The 26,134-nt window shown below is 44.6% G+C and overlaps 9 protein-coding genes across 9 annotated transcripts; 4 read left to right on the top strand and 5 right to left on the bottom strand.

Moving 5' to 3' along the window:
• Nucleotides 1–16: 16 nt before the first annotated feature.
• On the bottom strand, nucleotides 17–1,454 carry N7495_005929 (uncharacterized protein; the record flags this gene model as incomplete). Its single annotated transcript, XM_057208580.1, has 7 exons — nucleotides 17–233; nucleotides 298–452; nucleotides 516–671; nucleotides 729–851; nucleotides 905–1,054; nucleotides 1,113–1,259; nucleotides 1,311–1,454. The coding sequence occupies 7 exons, from the start codon at nucleotides 1,452–1,454 to the stop codon at nucleotides 17–19; spliced, it is 1,092 nt and encodes a 363-aa protein (XP_057062354.1).
• Nucleotides 1,455–2,140: 686 nt separating this feature from the next.
• On the bottom strand, nucleotides 2,141–2,791 carry N7495_005930 (uncharacterized protein; the record flags this gene model as incomplete). The annotated part of the gene is made up of 1 exon (XM_057208581.1): nucleotides 2,141–2,791. The coding sequence occupies one exon, from the start codon at nucleotides 2,789–2,791 to the stop codon at nucleotides 2,141–2,143; it is 651 nt and encodes a 216-aa protein (XP_057062355.1).
• Nucleotides 2,792–3,365: 574 nt separating this feature from the next.
• Nucleotides 3,366–6,080, top strand: vp16 (tethering complex subunit VPS16; the record flags this gene model as incomplete). Its single annotated transcript, XM_057208582.1, has 5 exons — nucleotides 3,366–3,510; nucleotides 3,565–3,671; nucleotides 3,727–3,855; nucleotides 3,913–5,772; nucleotides 5,832–6,080. The coding sequence occupies 5 exons, from the start codon at nucleotides 3,366–3,368 to the stop codon at nucleotides 6,078–6,080; spliced, it is 2,490 nt and encodes an 829-aa protein (XP_057062356.1).
• A 31-nt stretch (nucleotides 6,081–6,111) lies between these two features.
• Nucleotides 6,112–6,789, bottom strand: N7495_005932 (Alb1 domain-containing protein; the record flags this gene model as incomplete). The annotated part of the gene is made up of 3 exons (XM_057208583.1): nucleotides 6,112–6,369; nucleotides 6,432–6,718; nucleotides 6,774–6,789. The coding sequence occupies 3 exons, from the start codon at nucleotides 6,787–6,789 to the stop codon at nucleotides 6,112–6,114; spliced, it is 561 nt and encodes a 186-aa protein (XP_057062357.1).
• Nucleotides 6,790–7,053: 264 nt separating this feature from the next.
• On the top strand, nucleotides 7,054–9,024 carry N7495_005933 (ubiquitin-specific protease UBP1; the record flags this gene model as incomplete). The annotated part of the gene is made up of 1 exon (XM_057208584.1): nucleotides 7,054–9,024. One exon carries the CDS (start codon nucleotides 7,054–7,056, stop codon nucleotides 9,022–9,024), a length of 1,971 nt encoding a protein of 656 aa, XP_057062358.1.
• Nucleotides 9,025–9,573: 549 nt separating this feature from the next.
• N7495_005934 (uncharacterized protein) lies at nucleotides 9,574–9,974 on the top strand (the record flags this gene model as incomplete). Its single annotated transcript, XM_057208585.1, has 2 exons — nucleotides 9,574–9,623; nucleotides 9,680–9,974. The coding sequence occupies 2 exons, from the start codon at nucleotides 9,574–9,576 to the stop codon at nucleotides 9,972–9,974; spliced, it is 345 nt and encodes a 114-aa protein (XP_057062359.1).
• Nucleotides 9,975–13,329: 3,355 nt separating this feature from the next.
• N7495_005935 (putative SNF2 family helicase) lies at nucleotides 13,330–16,882 on the top strand (the record flags this gene model as incomplete). Its single annotated transcript, XM_057208586.1, has 10 exons — nucleotides 13,330–14,076; nucleotides 14,130–14,150; nucleotides 14,210–14,379; nucleotides 14,444–14,563; nucleotides 14,611–14,928; nucleotides 14,979–15,066; nucleotides 15,148–15,346; nucleotides 15,418–16,316; nucleotides 16,383–16,559; nucleotides 16,616–16,882. 10 exons carry the CDS (start codon nucleotides 13,330–13,332, stop codon nucleotides 16,880–16,882), a joined length of 3,006 nt encoding a protein of 1,001 aa, XP_057062360.1.
• Nucleotides 16,883–19,014: 2,132 nt separating this feature from the next.
• N7495_005936 (putative CTP synthase) lies at nucleotides 19,015–21,231 on the bottom strand (the record flags this gene model as incomplete). The annotated part of the gene is made up of 8 exons (XM_057208587.1): nucleotides 19,015–19,422; nucleotides 19,477–20,172; nucleotides 20,225–20,309; nucleotides 20,366–20,483; nucleotides 20,541–20,644; nucleotides 20,719–20,895; nucleotides 20,963–21,098; nucleotides 21,207–21,231. 8 exons carry the CDS (start codon nucleotides 21,229–21,231, stop codon nucleotides 19,015–19,017), a joined length of 1,749 nt encoding a protein of 582 aa, XP_057062361.1.
• An 879-nt stretch (nucleotides 21,232–22,110) lies between these two features.
• Nucleotides 22,111–22,824, bottom strand: N7495_005937 (uncharacterized protein; the record flags this gene model as incomplete). Its single annotated transcript, XM_057208588.1, has 1 exon — nucleotides 22,111–22,824. One exon carries the CDS (start codon nucleotides 22,822–22,824, stop codon nucleotides 22,111–22,113), a length of 714 nt encoding a protein of 237 aa, XP_057062362.1.
• Between the last annotated feature and the right edge of the window lie 3,310 nt (nucleotides 22,825–26,134).

Here is a 26,134-nt window from a genome sequence, read left to right on the forward strand (position 1 = left end):
TTAATCAACTGGAGAGTTAAATTGGTGGCTCCAAAGCTAATACCCCATCCAGAATTGAATCCGGGGTGATATCTACAAGGATATGAGAGACCGCCGCCAGATCACTACCATACTGAAGACTCCGATCATCGTCAGGACTCGCGACGATGATGCGGTGACGGAACACTTTCCTTGCCGCCAGTGATACAATCGATGGCGTAAGATAATCCATGCCATGCAAAGGTGCCAGGAGCCTGGGAAACTTGGTTAATATGGTATTCCGAAATACACCTAGGTACCCGTTCAGTATTGACTTACTTCGCAAGCCGAGAGAATTGAATGTTCGCCTTCGCAGATATGCCTCCAGCAACGGCTCGACTGAGACGCAAGAATACGATGATATCTTGAATGTACCGGGCCACTTCTGCACTCGTTGTGACTGCGTCTGTCTCTTCTCGGAGCTTCTCTATCATCTATACAACACAGGGATGTCAGTGGCATTATCTGGATATTGTAACAAGAGAAAGAGAATTTACAGTTTGGTTCACCTTGGCAGTTATCTTCTCGGCATGTTTTGGTTTGTGAATGACCGATGAAGCTGACAGTTGACCGTCCGAAAGCCAGTCACTCTCTTCCAGATACATGTATCCATCCATCGGGTCATGAAAATAAGAGACTAGCAGGTTATCATTCTGTAAAAAGGTCATTAGAACGAAGTGCCGAGGAAATTAATGGGAGAGAATACCGACCAGATGCGCCTTGAGCAAAGGTTGTAGTTGATCGGAATCTCGCGCAACAAGAGGCAAAAACATGAAATCAGCCGGCGCATTAAGAATTTTCATTTCTATAGCCAGTTTCCTTGTGCGCATTAACTGTAGTAGTTGTTAGGATGAGAATAGTACTCGCATTGAGAATTAGTCCTCACATGTAACGCCTGTACTTGGAGATCATCGTTGACCAAGTTGAAATTTTTAGCAATGATAACATTCACCACGTTGATTTCATCAGGCGCAAGGCTTGGTATCGGTGACTTGCTGCGATCTTGAAGGCTCAGATAGGCTGAAACACTGCTGGACTGGTGCTGGTTAGTCCGCGCTGTTGTGGCAATAAGCTCCTCAATAGAATATACATACTGATCCGGTTTTTCTTCGAGAATATAGAGGTCGCTCCTGGCTTTTACGAGCATCCACAGTGAGAATATCATTATGGATCTCCTCGATTGTTGTCGTCGAGTCAAAATCAACGATGGAGTAGGATAGGCCAAACGTTTGAGAGCAGATCTATTCAATTGTCAGAGTATTGTGCCGTTGTCATGATAGAGTCCTTAGTACCAATGCCAGTTCTTTCCCAAGATCATTGATTCCGTCACTCGTCGTCTCGATTAAGCAATGTTCGCGAGCTGCCAGACACAGAAACAGCGCAACTTCAAGATCAGACAGCTGTCGCGCAATGTCATCGAGACTTGAATCATCCATTCTCGAGACTCAGCTCCATCAGCCACTCAGTTATTGTGAACTTCAAAGGCGAAACAAGAGTGAAAAATGGGAGGGAGAGAGAGAAGAAGAGGATGCGGGAGATGCCTCCTTAACGTCCACATACTATATTAGGCGGTGAAGATATAGAGCAACTCTATTAGTGTGGGGATATCTAAGATAACATCTCTGATAATAATAATTACGTCGTTTTCAATCGATGGCATCAATATCCAGACCAAAGGAATGAAGTGACTCAAACGTTTCCAGTGCCATGAATATCTACAATTGAGATCTCAGGTTCTCAGTCATTTCATTATGCATATATGTATTGGCATAAGCATACTTATTATACGACCAGGGTAATATTCACTCATTCACCAACTCGGCCATCGGGGAGTTTGAATAGCTCTTTTTTTCTTTCTATAATTGACAGTGCCAAACGCCACAACATAATGATGGCGGATTTTGGATTCTCAATAAATTAACATAAACGTTCTCCAAGCTCCAGAGGTGTGGTGAACAATGGATTCTCTCGGTCTCTTCTGATACCAGTTTCCATTATTTCAAAATGCACTAGAACTAACAGTTGATATATGTTGAGCATAACCACACCAGCGCACGAGTCAAGTCATGCGATCTTTCCATTTCAAATTTGAAGGCTATTCCGGTACGGGGGTGGCAGCGAGTTAACATGGTGCCGAACTAATGTGCAGACGCATAAGGGCGATCTCAAGAGTTTCCTGGGCGATCTCTGTGATCTGGCCCAAAGGCTCGTCTGGTGGATGGCTTTCTGGTGCCGAGGGTGAGTGAGCTGGAAGTGGTCGAACTGGCTTTTTTCGCTTTTTCTTTGGCTCTATTCGCAGATGCGCAAATGTCTTCGCAAGATATTCCTGAGACATATTTTCGGCTTGATCCAGATTTTTGTGTGATTCAGGTTTTCCTTGTGGTAAGCGTGGCGAGGGTGAGCGGACAGGAAGATTGATTCTACAACGGTACTTCCTTGCTGTACTAGGACTCGAAAGTGGACTTGATCGAATGCGCAGACGCCAGTTATCGTTCGGTGGTGAACGGGAGCGATTTCGGCTTCGCTGACTTGCGAATGGAGACCTGGGTTTGGAGAACTGATACGACTGACGTAGATCAAAAGATCGTGAAGGGAATTGAGGATCTTTGTGCTCGGCAACATCTAGCCATTCAGGAGGAGATTCCCTCTTGATCGGCAAATGTGTGTGTGGGGGGAGCTCGTATCTCGAGGCGCGGAGATCGTGACTTCCACTTCGTGCATGAGCTGCTGAGATAGCTAACTCCTCCCATGGAGAGTCTGGAAGAAGGCACATGCTATTTGTTTGTGGTTTGATGCAGATGTTGACCAAAAATTCTTTTTCCTTGCAACTTCCAGTCTTGGCTGCCGCGATACTTGAAGTATCAGAGTATCTCTGTTGAAAAATGTGTTGCGCAGAACCGTGGGGAAGTGGAATAAGACAAGATTGAGAAGAGTGGGGAAATTTTATCACCCGTTTCAATTCAAGGATAGAAAGAACGCCATTTATTGCGTTATGTTATGACTTAGAGGTACTGTCAACCTTTGCGCTGTGTTCCTTCTATAAAGGATTGATAACTACGAATTGGATCTGTGGTGAAATACACCGAATCTGAATGCAATTGGAGATTTAAATCCTTACTTCCAGCTCCTTGTATCCTCAAAATTCCCTAGGTTAATTATTTATCATTGACTCTTGTAATCGAGTATAGAAAGTTAATGCCTTGATGTCTTAAAAACAAGGCAACAATATATCCTGCCTAATCCGGACTAGTGCGATCTTCATATCGGCAGTTCCCAGCCAACATCAACACGGGGCATGGGTTGGAAGGTCTTCCAAGGCCATTGTTCATGACATTTGCCCTCCAATAATGGCACCTTCAAACCCCCTTTCTAACTGGGAGAAAGTTGGTGACAGCTTTTATCGCAAAGTTCCCGTGTACGAAGCCATCTTCGACGGGGATGTTGAACTAGAGAACTACATCGTCGCGGGCGCACCTCACGGAGGGGCCATCGGTATGTTCTAAGTGGAGATCAAAGGGATCCAGAACTAATGATTAATGCATGTAGCCCTCTACCGAGATGAGAGTAAACCGCTAAGACTCCGTGATAAGAAGGCTCCCCGATCGAGCATCGATATCTATTCCTGCTCCGGCAAGCTGATCAATCGCATTAATGTAGGTTTGATTCCCTTGAGGATTTTCGGATTGAATTGAACTAACTGAAATTCAGTGGGAACAAGCCACCATTCGTGGGCTCGGCTGGTCCGACAAAGAGGAGCTCCTGGTAGTTAGCGAAGACGGTACAGTTCGCCGCTATTACGGCCTAGATGGCGAGTTCACTTCTTTTTCTCTTGGAAACGTAAGCAAGTCTTCAATTCTACCTATCCGATGGTCTATATCGACTGACAATACATAGGGTGCTGAAGAATATGGTGTGAGAGCATGTCAGTTCTGGGCATCGGGGCTAGTGGCCTTGTTGTCAAACAACCAGTTGATATCCGTCTCCAAGTACGATGAGCCACGTTCCAAACCACTCGCTACATGCCCTGAAGGTGAGGTTTCATCTTGGTCGCTGGTACCACCCGCGCAGACACTTTCACGCTCCGTGGAGGTGTTACTTGCCGTCGACAAGACCGTCTTCTTGGTGGATTCCACAGAGGCCGAAGACAAGATCTTGCAAAATGGTCCCTTTAAAAATGTGGCTGTTTCCCCGACCGGAAGATTCGTTGCTCTTTTCACCGCAGAGGGCAGGCTATGGGTTGTCAGCAGCGACTTTCAAAACAAGCTCACCGATTACGATTCAAGGTCTCGAGTTCCTCCGAGCTCTGTAAACTGGTGTGGTGATGATGCTGTCGTTTTGGCATGGGAAGACGAACTTCACCTAGTCGGACCTGGTGCTGTCGCTTCCAAATATTACTATGATGGCCGAGTGCATGTTATACCCGAGTTTGATGGAGTTCGCCTCATCACGAATGACACTTGCGAGTTCTTGCACAAGGTCAACAGTGTCACAGAGGAAATATTTCGATTGGGATCTTCCTCGCCCGCCTCGGTTCTCCTTGATTCCGTGGACCAGCTCGAGAAAAAATCACCCAAGGCCGATGAAAATATCCAACGGATTCGCTCCAGTCTGCCTGCAGCAGTCGACACGTGCGTCAAAGCAGCAGGCCACGAATTTGATGCTTACTGGCAAAAACGTCTCCTAAAGGCCGCATCATTCGGCAAATCAGTCCTGGAACTTTACAATAGCGATGAATTCGTGGAAATGACTGAAAAGCTGAGAGTCCTGACAGCAGTGAGGGACTATAAAGTCGGATTGCCACTTTCATATGAGCAATATCTTCGTTTGACTCCCGAGGGACTCATTGAACGTTTGATCAGTCGACATGAGTACCTCCTTGCCATACGAATTTCAGAGTATCTACAAATCCCCGCAGATCGCATTTATGTCCATTGGGCTAGCCAGAAGGTTCGCGTTTCCACGGTCGATGACGACGCTGTCTGCAAACTCATTGTCCAGAAGCTCGATGGCAAGCCAGGCATTTCCTTCGAGGCCATTGCCCAAACGGCTTACAATGAGGGCCGATCACATCTGGCTACCCAACTCCTGAACCACGAACCCCGAGCTGGCAAGCAGGTTCCACTACTATTAAACATGGAGGAAGATGAGGTCGCGCTGGACAAAGCAATCGATAGCGGTGATGATGATCTGGTCAATTTCGTTCTTTTGCACATGAAGACCAAGTTACCTCTGGCAAGCTTCTTTCGAGTGATTAACACTCGCCCCGTGGCTTCTGCATTGGTTGAAACTGCAGCACGGAATGAGGACACGGAGTTGCTCAAGGATCTATACTACCAAGATGATCAGCCGATCGAGGGATCAAATGTGCTGCTGTCTGAAGCTTTGAAGGAGAAAGATTCGAAACGCAAGACAGAAAAGCTTCATTTGGCATCGCGTCTGCTGTCAGATTCCAAGGACCCGACAGTAGTGCTACAGCAAAAATTGATAGCCGAGTCCTCTCAGCTCCTGAAGATTCAAGAAAATTTGGATAAGGACCTCGCTGACAGTTCCGAGTATTTCGGTCTCAGCCTGAACGAGACAGTCTACAGGCTCATTCGAGCTGGCTATGGAAAGAGAGCGAGCAAGTTGCAGAGTGAATTCAAAATGCTAGAGAAGACATATTGGTGGCTGAGACTAAGAGCCTTGGTGGCTAAACGCGACTGGGGCGAATTGGAAGAGATTGGCAAGGTCAAGAAGTCCCCAATCGGGTGGGAGGTAAGATATCAAATCCCAAATTTTCTGTCTATAATATCTCTACTGACACCGTAGTACAGCCTTTCTATAACGAAGTCCTTGGCGCCGGAAATACAAAGTTATCATCGCTTTTTGTGCCCAAATGCACCAACTTGTCTGTCGCTGAGCGGATCGAAATGTGGGTGAAGTGTGGCATGATCGTCAAGGCAGGAGAAGAAGCACAGAAGGCCAAGGACGTTGCGACCCTCGAGCTTCTCCGGAACAAAGCATCTGGCCCCGCGGCAACTGAAATTGAGCGGATGATCAACCAGCTCAGGCCGAGAAGGTAATTACCAGGGAATATTCATCGGGGTGCTTCGTTCAAGTGATATCGTCGTCTTCGTCAGCCAGCATCGGAGTTTCTGTGACAGGATTGGAAGCCGCGTTTGTCGGCTGTGACTCGAATGGATTGACGGCGCCCACAAATGGTGTTGTATCGCCGTCCATATCTTCGTCGCCGTCGCGATCGTGGACTTCTTTGACTTCAGCTTCAGCTTCGGCTTCGGCTTTAGCTTTAGCCTGAGCTTGTTGAGCAGCCAACAAGGCGGCGGCCTTTCGGTTCAGGTCTTCCCAATCACCCTTCAATAGGGATTTTTTTAGCACATTTATCAATAACAGGGCAGTTTATAGGAAATTCATACTCTTCGGGCGTCAACTGCCTTTGCGCGAACAAAACTCTTAGCTTTCTTGATTTCAAGTTGATCCATAACGGCCTCGGCCCTATCCATGCCTTTCTGTTGTCTCAGACGCTGCGCTCTTGAAAGCTTCTTTCCTTTTTGCTTTTTCTGAATACCAGAGTTTCTACGATCAGTCAAAACAGAAGGATGTTCAGCAGTCGGAGACTCGGCTCGCGGGACAGTGGTCAGGGATCGGTCGACATTCAGGCTCGGTGATTCCGCGCGCCTTGCGGCACGAGAGTTGGCCTTGGCTAAAAAAATCTGTTAGAGTAAATATAAATAATATGTAAAGTCTTGAATACTCACGTTTGTTCTTAGCCATGGTGGGATTAAATATCTGTTTTGAGGAAGATCTGATGTGTGTGGAGACTATCGATAAAAAAAAAATTGATTTGCGGAGAAAAAACGTGATTACTCACTCACTCACTAGTACCTTGAAATAAGCGCCATCCTTCCCCTTCACTCATCCCTACATGCTACCTCTTCCGCCGTGACTTTTGCCGTGGTTGAACGGTCTTGCGACACATCTCATGCCCAAACTCTTACCTTTTACCTGCTTCGGCTCTCCTTGTTTCTTATTTTAGCCATGAATGTTCGCCGAGACCCCATCCACTACGCTCACCCGAATAGCCAATATGAGGCCACTTCCTCAGTCCTACAAGAGAACACATCTTACATTCTCCTCGCTTTAGTTTCTGTGTACCTGCTTATAGACCAACTTGGGTTTGCGCCGATCTCGCTGATCCAAGCTGCCTGGACTCTCATCGTCATATTAACGCCATCGCGTTTGCTCGTCGCACTCGACTCTCGCATGTCGCCATCGGATTACTCTTCGAGCCACTCTCGGATGAGTTTCCATGCAAAGAGCGAGTCTATTCAACGGATATTTAGTCTTGAAAACAGCCCGCTCTCTCGACAACGGTCGCTTTCAGGTATTGGGAACGCCTTGCTTGGAAACAGCCGAAACGCCATACCCCCGGGACTGGGGAACTGGGACAACTCTTGCTATCAAAATAGCATCATCCAAGGTCTTGCGTCTTTGGAATCACTTGCGCAATTTTTGGGACGAAACGTGAACATTCTTGCAGAGAAGGGTTCATTATCGACACACCAAGCGCTCAAAGAGATAATTGACGATCTCAATAGAGCATCCAACTACGGAAACAAGCTATGGATTCCTGCAGATCTGAAGTCCATGAGTAGCTGGCAACAACAGGATGCGCAAGAGTATTTCTCCAAACTTGTGGATCAAATCGACATTGAGATCCAAGAAGCTTCCCGGGGTCAAACGAAGAATGTGGGATTGAAAATGGCTGGCTTGGATGGTGATACCCTCAGAAACATTTGTACTCATGAGTCTGAATCAGATCATAATATTGAGAAATCTTCCTTTCGCAATCCCCTCGAGGGACTACTTGCGCAACGGGTTGGGTGCATGAAATGTGGATATACAGAAGGGCTGTCTCTCATCCCTTTTAACTGCCTTACTGTTCCACTTGGAGGCAGAATGCAATATGATGTTCGCGATTGTTTGGATCAATACATGGGCTTGGAACCTATCGAAGGCGTTGAGTGTGCTAAATGCACATTGTTGCGAGCTCAAGGTCAGCTAAAGTTCCTCTTAGATGGGGTATTGGAAACTACAGCTCTGGCCGATGAATCCACGCCGTCTCGTGTACTGCCTGATGCCGTGGCAAATTCTGCTCGAACCCGGCTCCAAGCTGTCGAAACTGCCCTGGAGGAAGATGATTATACCGAAAAAACACTGGCAAAGGAGTGTCATATCCCATCGAAAAACCGGGTGTCTACAACCAAGTCTCGACAGGCTGTGGTCGCACGATCTCCTCAGTGTCTTGTCGTGCATATAAACCGCAGTCTTTTTGACGAAATGACAGGGATGCTGAAAAAGAACTACGCCACGGTGAAGTTTCCTCAATATTTGGACTTGAACAATTGGTGTCTTGGTACTCAATCAGATCAGTCTATATCGGAACGTCCAACTGAGCAGTGGGAGACAAACCCTTGCCAGTCCATGCTTCCGGAGCCAGGCCAATCAGTCTGGGCGTCTAATAGACATTATGAACTTCGAGCTATTATAACACACTATGGCCGTCATGAGAACGGGCACTACGTTTGCTATCGAAAATATCCCACATCCACTTTCCCAGCCCAAATTCCAGACGAGGTTCTCCAGGCGGAAGGGGAAAAGGAAAAGGCCGAAAGATGGTATAGACTGAGCGATGATGATGTACATATGGTCAGTGAGAGCCATGTGATGTCCCAAGGCGGCGTCTTCATGCTATTCTATGAAGCCGTCCAAGGTCCACTTGAAACCCCCGAGAAGCAACCCACAAGCCCGGTGTCAGCTTCATACGAGCCAGCGGAATCAGTGTCCAATTTTACCATGTCCGAGGTTGCTGATGCTGAATCCGTCACGTCCCGTGCGACTAGCGTGTCAGCTCCAGACCGAGCTTTCCCGCATGATGAAGATATCAAAACCCCTGTTGTGCCTGGCTTGGATGAACAAATTAGCTCTCCATCGATTCCCATGTCATGATCTATCTTCTATTGCTCCTTGCTTTTTTTCCCTAGTCGGCGATTCAGCCGTACAGGCGACTGCATAATTAATGATACCCGGTACACAGTCTACTTGTTTAAGGCGTTCATTTGAGGTTTATCATGTTTGGGTTTACATTTAATTCATTCTGATTGAAGATCTCAATAAGCATACGTAATTTCATTTGTTTACAAGTGATTTTCACCGTTGTTTTTAGACTACCTCGGGTTGAGAAAATATTCGATATAACTAAGCCAGAAGTGCCAAAAGTTCAGGCTTTTTATCCAGGTAATCAATATTCTGAAAGTTAACACGCCAGTTGCACAATATATGTGCATTACCAATACCTGGGACCTGTTTCGTTTTTGGAATATTGCAATTAGGAAGTGCCCCTCCACTCCAGAACTTCACCTTTCACAAAGAGTCCTCCCCTCGAATTTCTCTCTTTATCTTCTCACTTCTCCCCTTACACACTACTTGTTTCAAACCTTTCGTCTTAAGCCACAACTCCTGGACGTGTTATGTCTAAATCTTGCTAGCTGTCCCCAAATGGCCGAGGCAATCGATCAGTCACCTCCCCCGGATCTTTTGGATCGATCGTATGAAAAAAAATCTCCCAGAAGAAACCAGCAAGTGATCAACCTGCTTATGATAGCGACCTTTCGTCTCCCCAGAACACTCCTCATATCAAGATCGAGAGTGTTGATATGGAAATTCAAGATGATCCGCAGGCGACAGACCCGGTCAAGGAATCCAAAAAGCGGAAGGTAGAAGATGCTCCTACCTCATCTTCCTCGGACCCAAAACAAGAGAAGCTAAAACACCTTCTGATATTCTTTTCAGACAAAGTTGAACGTCGGCAGGGTCTTAAGGTTGAGAACATGAAGTTGAATACAACCATGTGCCCAAGTCAGAGCAAGATGAGTTCGACAAGTCTGTCCACTGTATAAAATGCGAGCAGTGACACTTTCCCGGCGATGAAATCTGTGAGCCTTACTTCTTGGCAAATATTGAAAGAGCAAAGAGACTGAGTGAGAAAGAATTTGCATTGTGGAAGGCCAACGAATGCTTTCGACAAGGTACAGACAGCAACGGCAAAAGATTTTGCAGAGTGGAAGGTGAGAGCTGCAAGATCAGCTGAGAGACGAGCAGTACGAAAGGCAGCCAGAGATAAAGCTGCTATGAACAGGATGATAGAAAAAATTATTCTGCTCAAAGAAGCAGAAGATGCTGGTATGATACAGGCACAAGAACAGGAAACCGATTGAGGATCGCTACATTTCACTCAAGAACATGGAATTCCATCCAGGCTATCCTCTTCTCATGAATATTCTTGTCACTGTCCACTTTTATTATCCTCACCTTCTAGCACTGCAGCCTTGATTTTTGCGTCCTGCGTCAAAGTTAAGAAAAGAATTGCAACCCGGCTCAAATCACTTCTTTGAAAACTTAGGACTTGGATTTCCTTCCCCAATCGGTCTTGTCAGATATTGTTTCAACTCAAAGGAAGTCTTCTCGTGCTTTTTTTAATAATCAAGTAATAAATTCAAACCTATCTCCATTGGCCTGTGTATCATCACACTCTTCCAGTTTCCTGACCTCTTATTTTTTGTAATGGGTCTATTTTTGAAATTCTGTTTCTAAGGAAGGGTTTCTATAACTAGATACAATTTGACAACCAGACATCGAACGATCATACACCCACGTACCTAGGTATTCTGTACCCATCCTGCTACTCAATCAAAAAGGTACATACAGTGATATACTGAAGACATGAGAATGGAGATAATTTCATTTTGACTGAGTGGCTGTATGGATAAGGCCAACGACCTGCTTGGTGGGCAAAGAAAGTCTTCAATTGGCTCACACATATCTTTCTACTCAATAAGCTTAAAATTCCAAAACAGAAAGACTGCTCATTGTGCTAGTCTGCGTTCATGGCTTTATTGCTGATAAAGATAGATCCTTGATCATATAAGGAGCAATGACGGTGGTGGTAAATTCCAAGGTTCCTGAATTGTAAACTGAATATGTCATCAGCATTGATCGATCCCAGGAAAGGTATGAATAAGGATAGGAAAGCGAGATCTCACATCATGGCGAGAAACAAAGGAAATAAATGAAAGCAAGGAAAACGTGTACATTGATGAAGATCCAAAAGATCACGGGGAAAGAAGTACGGTTGACACATGGACAGAACAGATTTCTAAAAGACCAAGCTAAGGTCAACCCATAGACAGACCCGAGAACGAAGCCAATCAACATTTCAGACATTGTTGCTGCTAGGCAGGTGTAATGGAGTCGTGAAAATGAAGTTAATGTGATGAATATTTGGAACGAGAGATGTGTAAATGAGATAAAGGGTTGAGTAAGGAAGATGATCACTTGAATTATGGTGCCAGCTCATAAGCCCTCATCAGTAGTAGTCAGTTATGAGATGAAGATGGTGATCCCTGGAGTGCAATGCTAGAGAGATGACGAGAGGCGGATATTGTGGGCGATCTGAATAAACCAGCCCCGAATAGGTTCGATATGTAGTCTATAAGGATAAGTATAGACGTCTAATTAGGTATTCACTACTAATAGGAACATCTTGACTTTAATCACTCACAGAGGTTATTTAACCGATCGCCTTCTGGGTAATTTCTTTCCCTCATTTCATCAACTGATCTAAGTCGTGCTACGTTGCCTCGACGGGCCGAGTCGTGGATCCATCACCAGTCCACATCATCTTCTGCAGGTTTCGTGATAGAAGTGCCGCATCCAGGCTTCAGCGAGCGTTTCGAAGTTGGTGAACTTCTCTCGTGGGAATTGCACTTTATCATCGGCCACCTGACTCTGATGGATCTGTATTATGTTTCAGTAGGGGAATTTCAGATCGGCAAAATAAATGCAAGAGTAGGACTAACCTGGCATGAAGAATCGTCTGAATAACGCACATTATTTCCGACGAGTTTCTCTCAACCGCTTCCGTATGGAGCCAGCCTTGCTGTTAACAGGTTCTGGTCTCCTCGTTATCCACATCTCGACGCATGCTTCCTGGGGTCTCTTAGCCAAGAATTTTCGCAAGCTATTGCTTCCCAAGTTGGGGAACTCGGGCTCATTTGGTTTACAAATGACTGTCGGATAGGCATCTGTTTTCAAGATTTGAAAAGTGTCTTGCTGTTGATATGTTCGAATCGTTGCCATTGGTAAAGCACTTCCTGCAGGTAAAAGGGAAAGTGAAAGTAAGCGTGCACGTAAGAGTGGCCCATGGAAAGATTTATGGGTAAAATGTCGTTGTCAAGTCATCTAGTACTTCCACAGAGAAGTAATCAAGCAGAACCGGTAAGGGTTGGCTGCGCTGCGATCGTTGGCGAAATCACTCTCTAGTTCAATCAATGAGGATCTAAAATTGATTTGAAAGCCTTCTAATACCTAAAAAGCAACACATAGTGGGTAAAATCAGCAAGTTTCCAGTAAAGTAGCTACCTAGGCACCCACTTGGGCAGGTATATATGCCCTGGGGAGGTGAGAAGACTACCTTAATTGTACCCGTAGACCTACATACTTCTAGGGGTTGAGAAATTGCATTGGGCATTTCAATGTCCAAATAATTGGCACATAGCCCTACATCCACCCAATCTGAGTCATTATGGTATTATTTCCATAGCAGATACTGGGTGTAGAAAGGGCAGGAGTAACGAGAAAGTGAACATATGCTGAAGAAATTCTGGCTCTAAATCAAACATCTCCAAACGCTCAACCACGTGGTCTCGAATGTAAAATAGTATAAATTAGTATATATTCGTCAAACATTTCCCATGGTTCTTTCTTCCTTCTACTTCCTCCCACATCTCTACTTGACTTGATCCTTCCAAGCTTGAAAGGTTTCAATTTATACTCTACCTAGATCCCTAACAGGTATCTTCCACACTGCTACTGATTTCGGCCCCTTAGCTTCAAGCTATTGTTTTGAGCTTGAGGCACACACAGACACAAACGGGAACTTCCGTGACCTCTGAATCCTGATCTCGTGGTCAATAGCTCAAGTACTACTTCTCAGTTGAAGACCCTCTCATATCCAGCCTGCACATCAAACTTACATTGGATTTTTTTCTCTCATGGTGAAATCTGAATCTCTCAATTTCCATTGAAAGATAAAGTATTCAGTAAGTATCTTGTTCAACTCCTACGCTTCGAAGATTGTGGCCAACTCTTACCTTGAAAGATTACCCATCGCTGAGATCTTGTCCATCTGACTGGCTGGAAATTGACTATCTGGTCGATTTGAAACCTTCAGTTTTCTTCCACTCCCACTTCAAGATGGAGCCTGACAATGGTTCCGACAGTGGAGGCTCTCAAGGCCCCGACTCTGTTTCGAGAAAACACGTTGGTTACAAAAGTTTGCCGGGCTTCTGTGATTCTGATGCAGCAACCTATCTGGACCTTGTCGATATCAACACACTGGACCTGGTTGGCGCAAATCATGATTCTGTCCAAGAGGAATGTGGCAGCAACAAAGTTGAAGAGCACAGCAATGATAAGGGCAGCGAGGAAAGCTCTGAAGAGGATCCTGACCATGTGAAGACGAGGCCGAAGATCAAAAATCCCCGGAAACCAATTCTGAGTGCACCAAAGAGAAAGGTCAAGCTTACTGCGCAGGAACGGAAGCGATCGATGGAAGTTGGGCTGAAGGCATTGATCAAAAATGCCAGAATGAAAGGCAAAAAGAGCTTTGAAAAAGCCACTCTTGGCAAGCGAAAGACACTTACCAGCGGACTTGCACCATTGGAGCTCGAGAAAATCTTTGAAAGCGGTGGAATTATTTCGAGCGCTCAAGAAAATGAAGCCTCGGCTGCAATCCCGGGGTTTAAAAGCGGCAACAGAGTCAAGGCCCTAGACGAGCTGATTGCAAATATTCCGAACTTGACCCCTGAGGATAAGAAAAAGGCAACAACTGACAAAAAGAATATCCTTCGCGCAATCGACAATTTTTCCCATAAGCCAAAAAGTGATAATAAAGGCGGATGGAAGATGAAGGGGCTGAAAACGGGACTCATGAATCACCAGGTACGTCGCTCCGATTGATATTATTCTTCGATATCCACTAACAAGAATATTAGATTTTGGCAGTCGGCTGGATGGTAGGGTCTTTGATAATTTCAAATGTAAAAGTTCACAAAACGCTCGCTAACTTTAGTAGCGTTCACGAGAGAAAGGTGGCAAAGCGCCGCTAGGAGGGCTCCTCTGCGATGTTATGGGATTCGGAAAGACTGTGACTACGTTGGCAGTGGTTTTGGATGGAAGAGCCCAAAATTTTGACGGACAGAATCCAACATTGATTGTTGTGCCGCCGAGCCTGCGAAGTCACTGGTAAGCGATAAAGCCCTTTAGTTAACTTGAATCAAATCAATAACCCTTGAGAATCAAATGATAGGGTTGCGCAAATCGATCGCTTTTTCGAAAGTGAGGTTTTTGGAACATTTCTTGAATATCGAAACCTCTCCAAGTCGACAACGAACAATAATGTGACTAGCATGCTGCGGACTGATGTCGTGTATGTAAGCACCCAGGGTCGTGGAGTTCACTCGCTTACTCGAATAGAATCGCTACCTATGATGAGGTGCGAATGTCATATCCGAGCTTGAAGGTGCCGCAACATATTTTAGCAAACCAAATTCGTTCTTGTTGGAATGAAGAATTTGAAAATCGCGGCAGTCTGCATCGAGTCCCATGGCATCGGATCATCCTTGACGGTAGGGATTCTCTCATTCTTCAACATATCATCGAGGACTCCTGCATATTGACTCTCGATCCCTTAGAAGGCCACACCATCAGAAATCCCGATTCGAACACTTCTATTGCCGTGCGTGGTCTTATAGGGCAGCATAAATGGGTTGTGAGCGGTACGCCTTTGCACAAGTGAGTCTTCTTCAATACTTGGTCGATATGGGCTCTGCTGATTATACCAGTTGCATCGAGGAGCTGTTTCCCTATTTTCATTTCATTGACGTGCCAGCAATCACTGATTTCAGTAAATATGAGGAAAACTTTAGCAAAGTACGTCACCAATATGTCCAGATGGCTTTTCAAGGGATTTTCCTATATTATTTTGTTGACAATTTCTCAAATCACTCACAGATGAACGAGAAGACCCGTGAAAAACTCATCGATACTTTACGTACAGTTGTCCATCGAATGACTCATAACAGTCGACTCTTCACATTGCCCATCATCAAATTGCCTATGATCGCTGAAAAGGTTGAGAAATTGGACCTTTGCAACGTGGAAACCCAGCTTTACCACATGATTGAGCAGGCGTTTGTCGAGAAAATTAATGGTAAGCCCGAGATATATGAATCCCTAAGCTGACAATGAGCCACGTAGGTATGGTTGGTTAATCAATATTAGCATTTGCCGATGAAAATGAGAGGCAGTGGAGCTGTGTTCTCACTATGTTTCTCAAACTTCGAATGTTCACAAGTCATCTGTTGACTGTTCATGAAGCTCTGCAAGGTCTACTGAAGAGACCGGGGAACAAGGAAAGCCTGAAATGGGATACTGGAGATGAAATTTCACCAGAGATCCACAAAGTTTTGATGAGGCTACTTAGAGGATCCCCTACTCGTACTACTCGAGGTCTCTTGGATCCCTTGGTCGTCAAGTTACCTTCTGGCGATTTTATGAAACTTCAATTGGCTTTTCAAAGGATGCTGGCAGATCTTCCTGGCGATGTCCAGATGAGAGAATATGCGGCACGCATGGTTTGTCCCCGCTGTGAAGAAACACCCGATGTGCCGATCCTGACATCTTGCAAACATCTTTATTGCATCGACTGCTATAATGGATTGCCAGACGAAAATGGAAATTCGGATTCTGAGTTTCCAGTCTGCTGTATCTGCAAGGTCGTGATCGAAGAGGCCGTTCGCTGCGAGCTGAAAGATCTTCTGCTGCAGTCTGAAAGCGCCTGTCGGTTGCCGAAGACGGGAGACAAGCGCAAAAGATCTCCAAGTAATGCGCAAAAACAAAAAGCGAATCGAAAGCGCCATTTTGGTATCACAGAGTGGAGCGAACGATCTTCCGGATCCAAATCCACGCCAGTTAACGAGAGCACTAAGAATGAAATACCGGATTGGATTTCGATTGTTGGAACAGAGATGCCCAGCACCAAGTTAAGCAAAATCAGAAGTATGGTGAAGGACTGGCTCAAAGAAGACCCAGCTATGAAGACAGTCATCTTCACCCAATTCCTCGGCACCATGAGACTTCTTGCTGGTATGTGCGCCAAGGAACAATGGCAATACAATCAAGTAAGCTTTTAATTCAATCCAGTAAGATTGAAAATTTATGTCTTGACACATATTAACATGAAACAGTTATGTGGCAGCATGTCAATGGAAGCTCGAGATTCCAGTATTTTGAAATTTCAGACTGATGAGGAGGTTAAAGTGATGGTGGTAACGATGAAGACAGGAGGGACTGGTCTTGACCTTTCCGTTGCCAACAAGTGCATACTTGTGGATCTTTGGTGGAATGAGGCAGCCCAGGAGCAGGTTAGTACAACCCTTGACATACCGGAATTGTGAAAATTTCTAACAAAATTTACTAGGCGTTCTGTCGCTTGTACCGCCTGGGTCAAATGAGAGAAGTGGTGTTTGTCAAACTCGTAACCAATGACACTATTGACGATTTGATGCTTGAGATCCAAACCAATAAGTCAACGGAGATTTCAAATGTGATCACCTATCCTGGGCTCGGGGACTCCAAAGCCAGCTGGAAGCAGATATTGAGTCATTTCGGTGAAGTTCAAGACCGTGTGGGAGGCGGGTTCATTATTTTGCCTACTAAGAGAAAGAAGCGGAGTATGACCACCTGATACTATGGAGAGATTAAATTCTGACTTCGACCACGACTCTCTGATACTTGGTAGCGAGCATTTAATATGGTTGATTGATTGGTGGGTGGATCTCCTCGTAGGATACAATCTGTTCATAGATTGAGTCTTTTGGTTTTTCCTTTTTGCTTGCCCGACGTGCACTGGTTTTTCTCGAAAAAATTCACTAAATTTTGGAATATCTCGAGTCTTTTGCTTGAGGGGTACGGGAAGTGAAACAAGCCTCTATTTACTTTTTTTTTTTTTTTGTTTGCTGAATTGTGCGCTCAGTTTTCTTGTTTTCAAATTTGGCTACGTGAGATTTCTATTTCTTCAAGGTTACGAGGTGTTACATCTTTAGCTACTGTCGGTTGACTAGGTTATTACCGAAGCAGACAGCTATTGATATCGTTTCTGTACGTATATAATAGGTGTATGCATATTGGGTAAAAGTGAAGTGTCATTCTAAAATGCTCAGATGAAAGAAGATATAGTAGCTGCCATGCCAAGATAACATGATCTTGGTATGTCAGCTGATATTCGTTCCAACAGCTACCTTTGTCGTTTGAAATTGGCCAATTTATCTTTTATGCCCAAAACCAAGTCATTGACATCTTTCCACCAATAAAATACGTATTTCAAGTAGTGGGTCACCGTTATTCCTCGTTCCACTAAGATATTTCAATATATCCCACGGGCAATGTTTAATTTCTGAATACCTCCAGGGCTAGGTACATCTAATTCATCCAGCAGAACCTTTGAAATCTAGGGAAGTAAAAACTCATTATCAGATTGGATGAACTCCAGTGACTTCTAGAAATGTACTCGTTCTATTTTTGCTCTATATTCTCCGGGCTACCTAATATGCGGAGGTCCACCATCTGCACTATAGCCTTCTTATGTTGGAACCTTGGAATTCACCCGATTCTCATTGAATGAGTTGTATGCCACCATACAGGAATTCTAAGAATATAGAGTATCTTCATCATAATATAAGCGAACACACTAAATGGAGCCCTATTCCGAAAAATTACTGAGCGAAACGGAATCGATATTAGATTGTCAGCTTACTTTACGTGTCACGGTCACATGATCACATGTACTCAGTATTAAGAAAGAATACCTAGATAAAACATTAACACTGTGTCTTCTAGTGATATCTACCAGCTCCTGCTGAACCTTGAGGCTTAGAAGTATAACATGAATATCTGAGTAACCTGTATCTTATTATAGTCTGTCATATCACCAAGTAACTATCAGATAGAATAAGGTAGCTCATTAAGGTTGAGATCTTTTAGCCCTAAGACCTTTACAGCTTAGCTCAACGTTTAAACTCATTATCATTGGCCCCGGATAAATTATGGATAGCGGATGTACGGACTAATAATGAGTCGACTCCACTTTAGCCATATAAAGGCTTAGTTAGCCCACGATTTTGACCTCACTACTTTGTACCTTCTTACCTTCTTACCCTACTACTTATTCACACTGACAGATTCGATAACTCTTATTTCCCAAAGTCCCGACTCCTTTTGAACAAAAAGTATATAAATCACAGACTTTTCCGCAGAGACAAGTTATCAATAGCCTGCTTGGTCTAATAGTTAGGCGTCGTTTACAATGAAGGTTCAGGGTTCAATTCCCGGGGCAGGTACTCAAGTGCCATTCAATCTACCGCATTTTCTCCTTTATTTATTTATTTCCTATCTCCTAGCACTTTGATTAATGTTCACTATTTCAAATTGAATTTGGTTTCCATATTAGGATTTATGAAGCTAAGTTCGAAGACTTCATTTGGAATACATAAAACAGAAATCTATTCAAAGATATTTGAGGCTGGGAAAGTCTGTGGTTTGATTGTCGGGAAGGGACTTCCATCTGTTTCTACTGCTAGTACTCCGTACCTAAGCTTCAAATGTCCGTACCTAGATAAAATTTTAGAATAGAGTAAAAATATGTTTACAATACGTCTGAGGAATGTCGGAGTGTGGATATACATGAATCGTGTTTTATTATTTTTCTAATGTGTTTTTTTCTTTCTATATGCAACCATGTCCAACAAATTCCATATAGCAAAGCATTTTGTTTTTCCAAAGTACCGGTTCAAAGGTTGATTCACACAATGACCCTGATGTCTATTGCTCGGATTTTCCAATGCTGCGCTGGCCGTTATTCACAGCCTTGGTCACTTCCTCTAGGCAGCCGGCGGCGGCAGCAAAGAAACCAAGGAATGTCTTGCTGGGGCTCAGGACACGGCTGAGATATTCAGGGTGGGGCTGCACACCCACGAACCAGGGGTGGTCTAGGATCTCGATAACCTCCATACGCTCACCCTTCTCGTCTTTGGCGACAAAGGTCAAGCCGGCCTTCTCAAGAGTTCCAACCAGCTCTGGGTTGACCTCGTAGCGGTGACGGTGGCGCTCGCTAATTTGAGACACCGAAGGGCCGTAAAGGGCACGCAGCTTCGAGGACTCGGTACCTTCCTGGAAGATACAGGGGTACTTACCGAGACGCATGGTTCCACCAAGTTTGTCCTTGTTCACCTAGAGACGATTTTATTAGCATGAAGTATTTGCAATGATGGATCTAAGCCTTACCTCAGGCATGTAGACAATCACGTGGTTTTCCGCCGTTGGGTGGAGTTCCTCGCTACCGGCATCCTTAATGCCAGCAACATTGCGCGCATATTCAATGACGGATAGCTGCATACCCAAGCAAACACCGAGGAAAGGCTTCTTGTTCGTACGGGCCCAAGTAATAGCCTTGATCATTCCCTCGCAGCCTCTAGTTCCGAATCCACCGGGGACAAGGATGCCGTCGGCAATGCAGACATTGTGCCAGGCCTTGTGGAACTCAGTGGGAGAGTTCAGCTGGGCTTCATCCTCAAGGTGAGACGAATCAACCCAGATAACTTCAACCTTTCTGTGAGTGTACATGGCTGCATGTTCAAGTGCCTTTGAAACACTGATATAAGCGTCCTTGAGGGAAGTATATTTGCCTACCAAGGCGATCTTCACGACGTCATGGACGTGGTCCTGGCCCCGGGCAAGTTCACACCAATCTTTCCACATCAGCTTACCCTGCTCAACTCGCTCAACTGGGCGATGAACAGAGGAAAGGTTGAGAAGCTCGCTCATAATGTTGCTGAGCTGCTGTTTCTCCAAAAGCATAGGTACATGGTATGTAGTTGTCACATTGTGCACGGCGATAACTTGCTTTGTGTCCATGGAGCACATATTGGCGATCTTCTGAATGGTGCTGTCCTCCAGGGGCAGCTCGCAACGACAAGCAATCTTCGAAATAAGTTAGTTCGGAAACTCGAGATTTTGAATGGATAGAATATACCAGGTCCGGATTCAGGCCAGCGCTGCGAACATCACTGATGGCCCTCTGGGTGGGCTTGGTCTTCTGTTCACCTCCAGGTCCAGGGCTAAGTGTCTGTTAGTCTAATTGATTCTTATTTCCATGATCCAACGAATCGCTTACGGGAGGACTGGAACATAAGACACATGGATATGGGCGAAGTTGCCCTTACCAGCACGTCTTTGAAGCTGACTGACGGCATGAATGAAAGGAGCACTCTCAATGTCACCCACGGTACCACCTAAAAAGGTTATATGAGCCTATGCAAATTCCACATCAGGTCAAAAATCTTCCTTACCTAGCTCAATGATGCAAACATCGGGCTCCGCACGAGACTCATCAACAGGGATCTTAGCGACACGCTCAATCCAATCCTGGATGGCATTGGTGACATGAGGAACACTAAATCGCAAAGGCGTAAATGAGTTTCACTCTTTCCCATATTGCGCCTGTATAAATTTCAAGGAGAGACGTACACTTGAACTGTCTTTCCGAGATAGTGACCAATTCGCTCCTTAGTAATAACGTGTTCGTAAATTTTTCCAGTAGTGATGTTGTGGTCGCGAGTGAGGGTGGTCAATAGGTAGCGCTCGTAGTTACCGAGATCGAGATCCATCTCACCGCCGTCGTCTGTGACATAAACCTCGCCATGCCTGAAGCAACTACGAGTCAGTATTCATGTCGGTGGGAAGTTGTAAAGGTCGATCGTGGGGCACTGACTCGATGGGCGACATTGTCCCGGCATCAATGTTGATGTAGGGGTCAATTTTGATACTCGATACGGTGAGACCCATCGACTTGAGAAGGAGACCAGTGCTGGAGGCGATAATGCCCTTTCCAACACCAGAGATGACACCTGCGCGGCAAAAAAATCTATCAATCTCTGACTCACAAGGGACGCAGATTCAAGGCCAGGCAAAACGCATGTTCTCTGAATATTCTCTGACAATCAATAAAGACTTACCTCCAGAAACCAGAACGTACTTCATCTTGGCGACAGTGAAGTGCAAAGTTTTGACCGTGTCAGAATCGACGACGGTAAAGAAAAAGTGATCGCGGGAAGAAGAATAAAGTCTTAGCGTGGATACGCTAGGTCTATTTAGGATTAGTGGACCCATTTATTTTCCTGAACATCGTCGCCACTCTATCGACGTTCTTTTTATACTTGGATAATTTAATTTCTAGAATAGATGAAAGATGACATTCGGGATCACTTACAAGAACTTTTATGACTCTAGATATAATCAAATTTCAGCATGAAGGGCCAGGGAAGGAATAAGTTTGATATGTTTCATTTGAGCCTACAGCCCTCGAGAGCACATCTAGGCAGAATATAAACCAATAGAACTTGCATTTAACGGCTTGATTATCTTGAATTATTTGAGGCCTCAGAATTATTATGCTTAAAAGAAATAAAACAAAACCAGTCTAATGCCTTTTGATGACCTAGGAATCATCATTGCTCGTCAAAAAAAGAAAAGAAAAAAGAAACCACTCGAGAGAAAGAGAAAGATGTCAGAGTATAAATAATAATAATAATGAGCAATGGCACTCATGACATATTTGTCAATATCATCAGGAATCTCGAAAGGAGGGTTAACGACAACCTGTGTGGGCTCTTCGACAAGTATGCGATGCTGGAGTATACAACACGATGCTGGCCCGTCTCCTGCCTTACCTCTCCAAATTGTTCCTCACGATTTCGTTTCCTTTTTAGTGGCAGCTCCCAACTTTTTCATGAAAACTTCAGTCTCTTCACGCACGCTCAACTGAACCCAGGAAAGATACTTCATGAAAATATCAACGAGAGCCCCTCTAAGAACAGGATGGAGGAGAGAAAAAGAGCGGAGAAGAAGGGAAGTCTACAACTATTGATAAAAGTCTTCGAATCTGGCATTGAGTCGTCGGGATTCGGCCTGAGTTTGACGCAAACTGACACTCTCTCGAGGAGAAACTTGCTCCTCGGCGAGATTGGCTGCGTCAAAGTCTACATCACCTATGATGCCTGGGGTACGAGTCTGAGCCAAGTTCTCAATGCCAGTGGCATTATCACCGCTCTCAGCAAGGTGGAGATTCAAATTTTCAGGTGTATCTTCGTATATCAGAAAAGGAGCCGACTCATATCCAGGCGGCTGAGCGATCTCGCGTCTGTATCTTAGACCAACGTAACGCTCGTCTAGGAATGACTCGACCGAAGCAAACATACTTCCAGAACAAGCAGATGGTGTTGTACGTTCTGGGAGAGTATTACGCCAAGTAAAAGGGCGTACACGCGAAATTGGGCGAGGGGAGTACCACGCCGGCTCAGCAGGAGATGAACGCGTATCATCGCTCATTGTACCAAGGTCAAAAGTATTGCGACTAGTTGGAGGAAGAACAACAGCAGTATCCCAGTTGATTCGTAGTGGGAGATGGCGAGAGCGGCGCGGCTCATGCTCAGCCATCCACTGTACTCGAGTTGCACGCGGAGCTCGATTTCCCAACTGTTCGAAATACTCAACAGTGTACTCGACACCTCCTCCACGGGCTACATTTTCATCTTCACCAGGCGTTCTGTTACTAGTATCGCCATCAGAATTCATCCTAGATTAGAAGGTCATTAGTTTCTAAAGCGTGAATCGATCATAATTACACAGTTGGAACACGGACTTGTAGATACTATCTGCTTTTGGAAGAGATGATCAAAGAAGATTTCAGTGAGCGATGAAGATGGAGGAAGGGAAGTTTGACATATGAAAACGAAGAAGAGTAAGTATTTGGGGCGGGTACATGATCAGTATTGTTAATTTTAACTGTTGACTTGATAATACGATGTAGGAGAACAAGGATAATGTGATAACCTCATTTTCTAGCTGATACCCCATATCCATTGAAACTACGTCTAATAACATGCCTCACTACCAGTGGAATAAGAATTGGTGGTAGTATTAATTTATATAATGTGAATATTGCGCTAGAACCATGATTATCAGCCCAATGTGAGGGTAAAGGGATGTTAAAGTGAAAACCAGGCACTCCATGGATTATAAAAGGTGATATTCCTATTTGAAGTTCAATAAGGCTCAAGGTATGCGCACAGATGCCGAAAAAGATAGCGAGGCTTGAATATCTCCTCGGTGAGTCCCTATCTATGGAGTGTCTGGCCAAGTTTTACTAATGTGCAGGCTCTTATAGACTTCCATTCTTTCTGCAGGATGTTCCGCTTGTGGCCTTCTTGGAGCTTCTTGTTGATTCTCTCAAATTGTGGTACATCTTACTTCTGAGAAGCGTATAGTCAGCAGCCCTTCTCAGAGCCTCAATCTGCTTATCTATCGAAAAGACGTTGGCTTCAATAATCATCGTCACTAGGCAGTAATACTTGCCTAGATATTTGCTGCTGAGGAAATCTGGTTGCCTTGCTGCAAGCCACTATTCAGAGGAAGAGACACATTATGACTAGTTATCTATTTATTGGCCACCACTCAATTAATTACAAAAGTGATACCCCATCAAGCTGGATCCGAGGACGACGCACAATCTCAGTTCTAATATGAATGCCGTCGTTCTGGAAACGGGGACCGACGTGCCAGAAGGATCATCGTGCGACACAAACTGAGGTAGTTTAGGAAATTGTCGGCTTATCTCCTGCGCGGATCTTAGGCCAATATGCCGTTTGGTGTGTGACTGAGTTTACCACAGTAGCAGGGTAGGTGGACTCGTGCCTAGAACTAACAGAGGGGGTGATAGCAAAGTGCGGTTAGATGAATATGATACCCGCTAATTGCACGCTGGATCAAGAATACTCACAGAGAGGGTAGGTATCCTGACCAGGTTGCACAAGACTATAAAGGGCGTAGCCTCCCAATTAACTGTTTGTATTAGGGACTCCTGGTATTTTTGTAAGCGACCCATCTGTCGTTGTACCCGACTTCCTAGCTGTTCGAAATATTCACTAGTGTGCTCATCTCCACTGCCTTGCGGGGTGTGGTTCCGATCATTTTCACCGGAATTAACACTAAGTAGTACTAGTGTTGGGCATGGATTCATTATAGTCAGCTCAAGCCCGTACTTGATAATACTATCTGTTGGTGGAAGAGATAATAAAGGTATCGGCTGGACGGTGTGATGAAGATGGAAGAAGGAAAGTTTAGGAAATCTACCTAGGCAAAAGAGCCTAGGAGTAATAAGTAGCGGAAAAGACATACAGCCAGCATGTGCAGTTATTTATTTTCCAATATTCTAGTTAATATCATCAGAATTGAATCTCCCAACTTTGGGCGAGGTCATTCTCCCATAGTAAGATGAGGTTCACGTATAGATACACATACCACCTAGCATTCATTTATCAACTTGAAGTGACTTGCATTAACTTTGCAACGTAACTTCGCATCTCCATTGCTTCTTTATAATCTCTTGTCAATAAAATGTTCTTCTATTTCACATTATTCAAAGATGTGGTAGTAGCCTGAAGATCCACATTCCATTCCTACTACGTACCCTAAATACATATTTACCTACTTAGGTAGGTACCAAAATCAGTCGGTTGAAGTCTGCCGCCACTCGGACTCCTACCAATCACAGCTACGTATGTACTTTATTGAATATGTCTCCACTGGTACGGATGGTCGATTACCTACCTATGTATTCTTCTAGAAATTCATCATCCTTGGTGTTTCATATCAGGACATCTATGGAACAGAGTCCCACGCTCTGTCAGATATTCGAACTTGAAAAATCAAACCCCTAGAGAGAAATGATATGTAGCGTTGACCTAACAAGAGACCAGATCAACAACATTGCAAGTTTGCAGGAAACAAAGGAAGGCGACACCAAAATCCTCAGCCAAAGAGAAACCATACTTATTGGATTCAACATGAATAATGCTAGAGGAACGCTATAACAGTACTTGAAACTACATGTTTCATGCGATTTCTCGTTTTTGGTACTCTACCAGCAAAAAATAAATTTACTTGAAAGTCTTTAGAATTGCAAAGAATGATTCTTGCTGGGTCACTGCGGAGTCCTTTGCAATTCTAAAATTGTCTTGACCTCGGGTTTGAAGTGACTATGACACCGAGGCAAGCAGTGGAGATACAAAATAATGCCGCGGAAGAGATGGCGAATACAGCGACGAGTATTTCCAGCGGCTGGGAAGTCGTGCCTCTAATAGAGTACGACGGACGGCTCTGGGTGTGAGGATGAGACAGAGTCGCACCGTGATCACCGTCTGCCGCATCCTATCGATTGGGATGCTGTTCCAAAAATTTGGTCTTGCGCAGCCTGATCAGGATACTCCTTTGAAACTCTTGCCCCACGCACGATAAGCGGATATAACTTTAATTCGGCGCAAAAGGACGAACATCTCACTAACTACTAAGGCACATACATATGTATCTCCAGGTTAGCCCTAGCCTATGACGGTATCGCTGAAGAATCCTATTTCATCCGGCAAAAAAGATCTCGTGACTCTTTCAATATAGGGGGGATTCAATCCATAGTCTATTGGGAAGTCCCGACTACCTGTTTACCTCGATTTATTTTCTGAACAAGTTCTTGCAGAGGTTTCGGCTTTCGCCTGCAAAATCCGGTTGTGCGACCATAACTCCAGGGGATGTGACATTTGAACATTAGTGAGAAACAATCAATCTTGGTAGCATGGAGATGATGATATGATGCATGTTTGGTGGGTGGGGCCTTGAAAAGTACTGTCTTAGGACTTACTTCGGTGTGATTTCAAGTTTGAAACTTCTGCTACTATGCATGTACCTGTATGTAGTCTACCTAAGTACTCAGGAGGTCACATGTACTGACAATAGTACCTAGTACGTACGATGTAGGTCAGTATGGAACTCGACTGCATAGAAAAAGTAAATACCAATCATCGCGTTGCAGATGTAGATGCAGCGAATCTTG

Source organism: Penicillium taxi (assembly GCF_028828555.1).
Source record: "Penicillium taxi strain IBT 34144 chromosome Unknown utg000004l_segment0_segment0, whole genome shotgun sequence".
NCBI classification, from domain to species: Eukaryota; Fungi; Ascomycota; class Eurotiomycetes; order Eurotiales; family Aspergillaceae; genus Penicillium; species Penicillium taxi.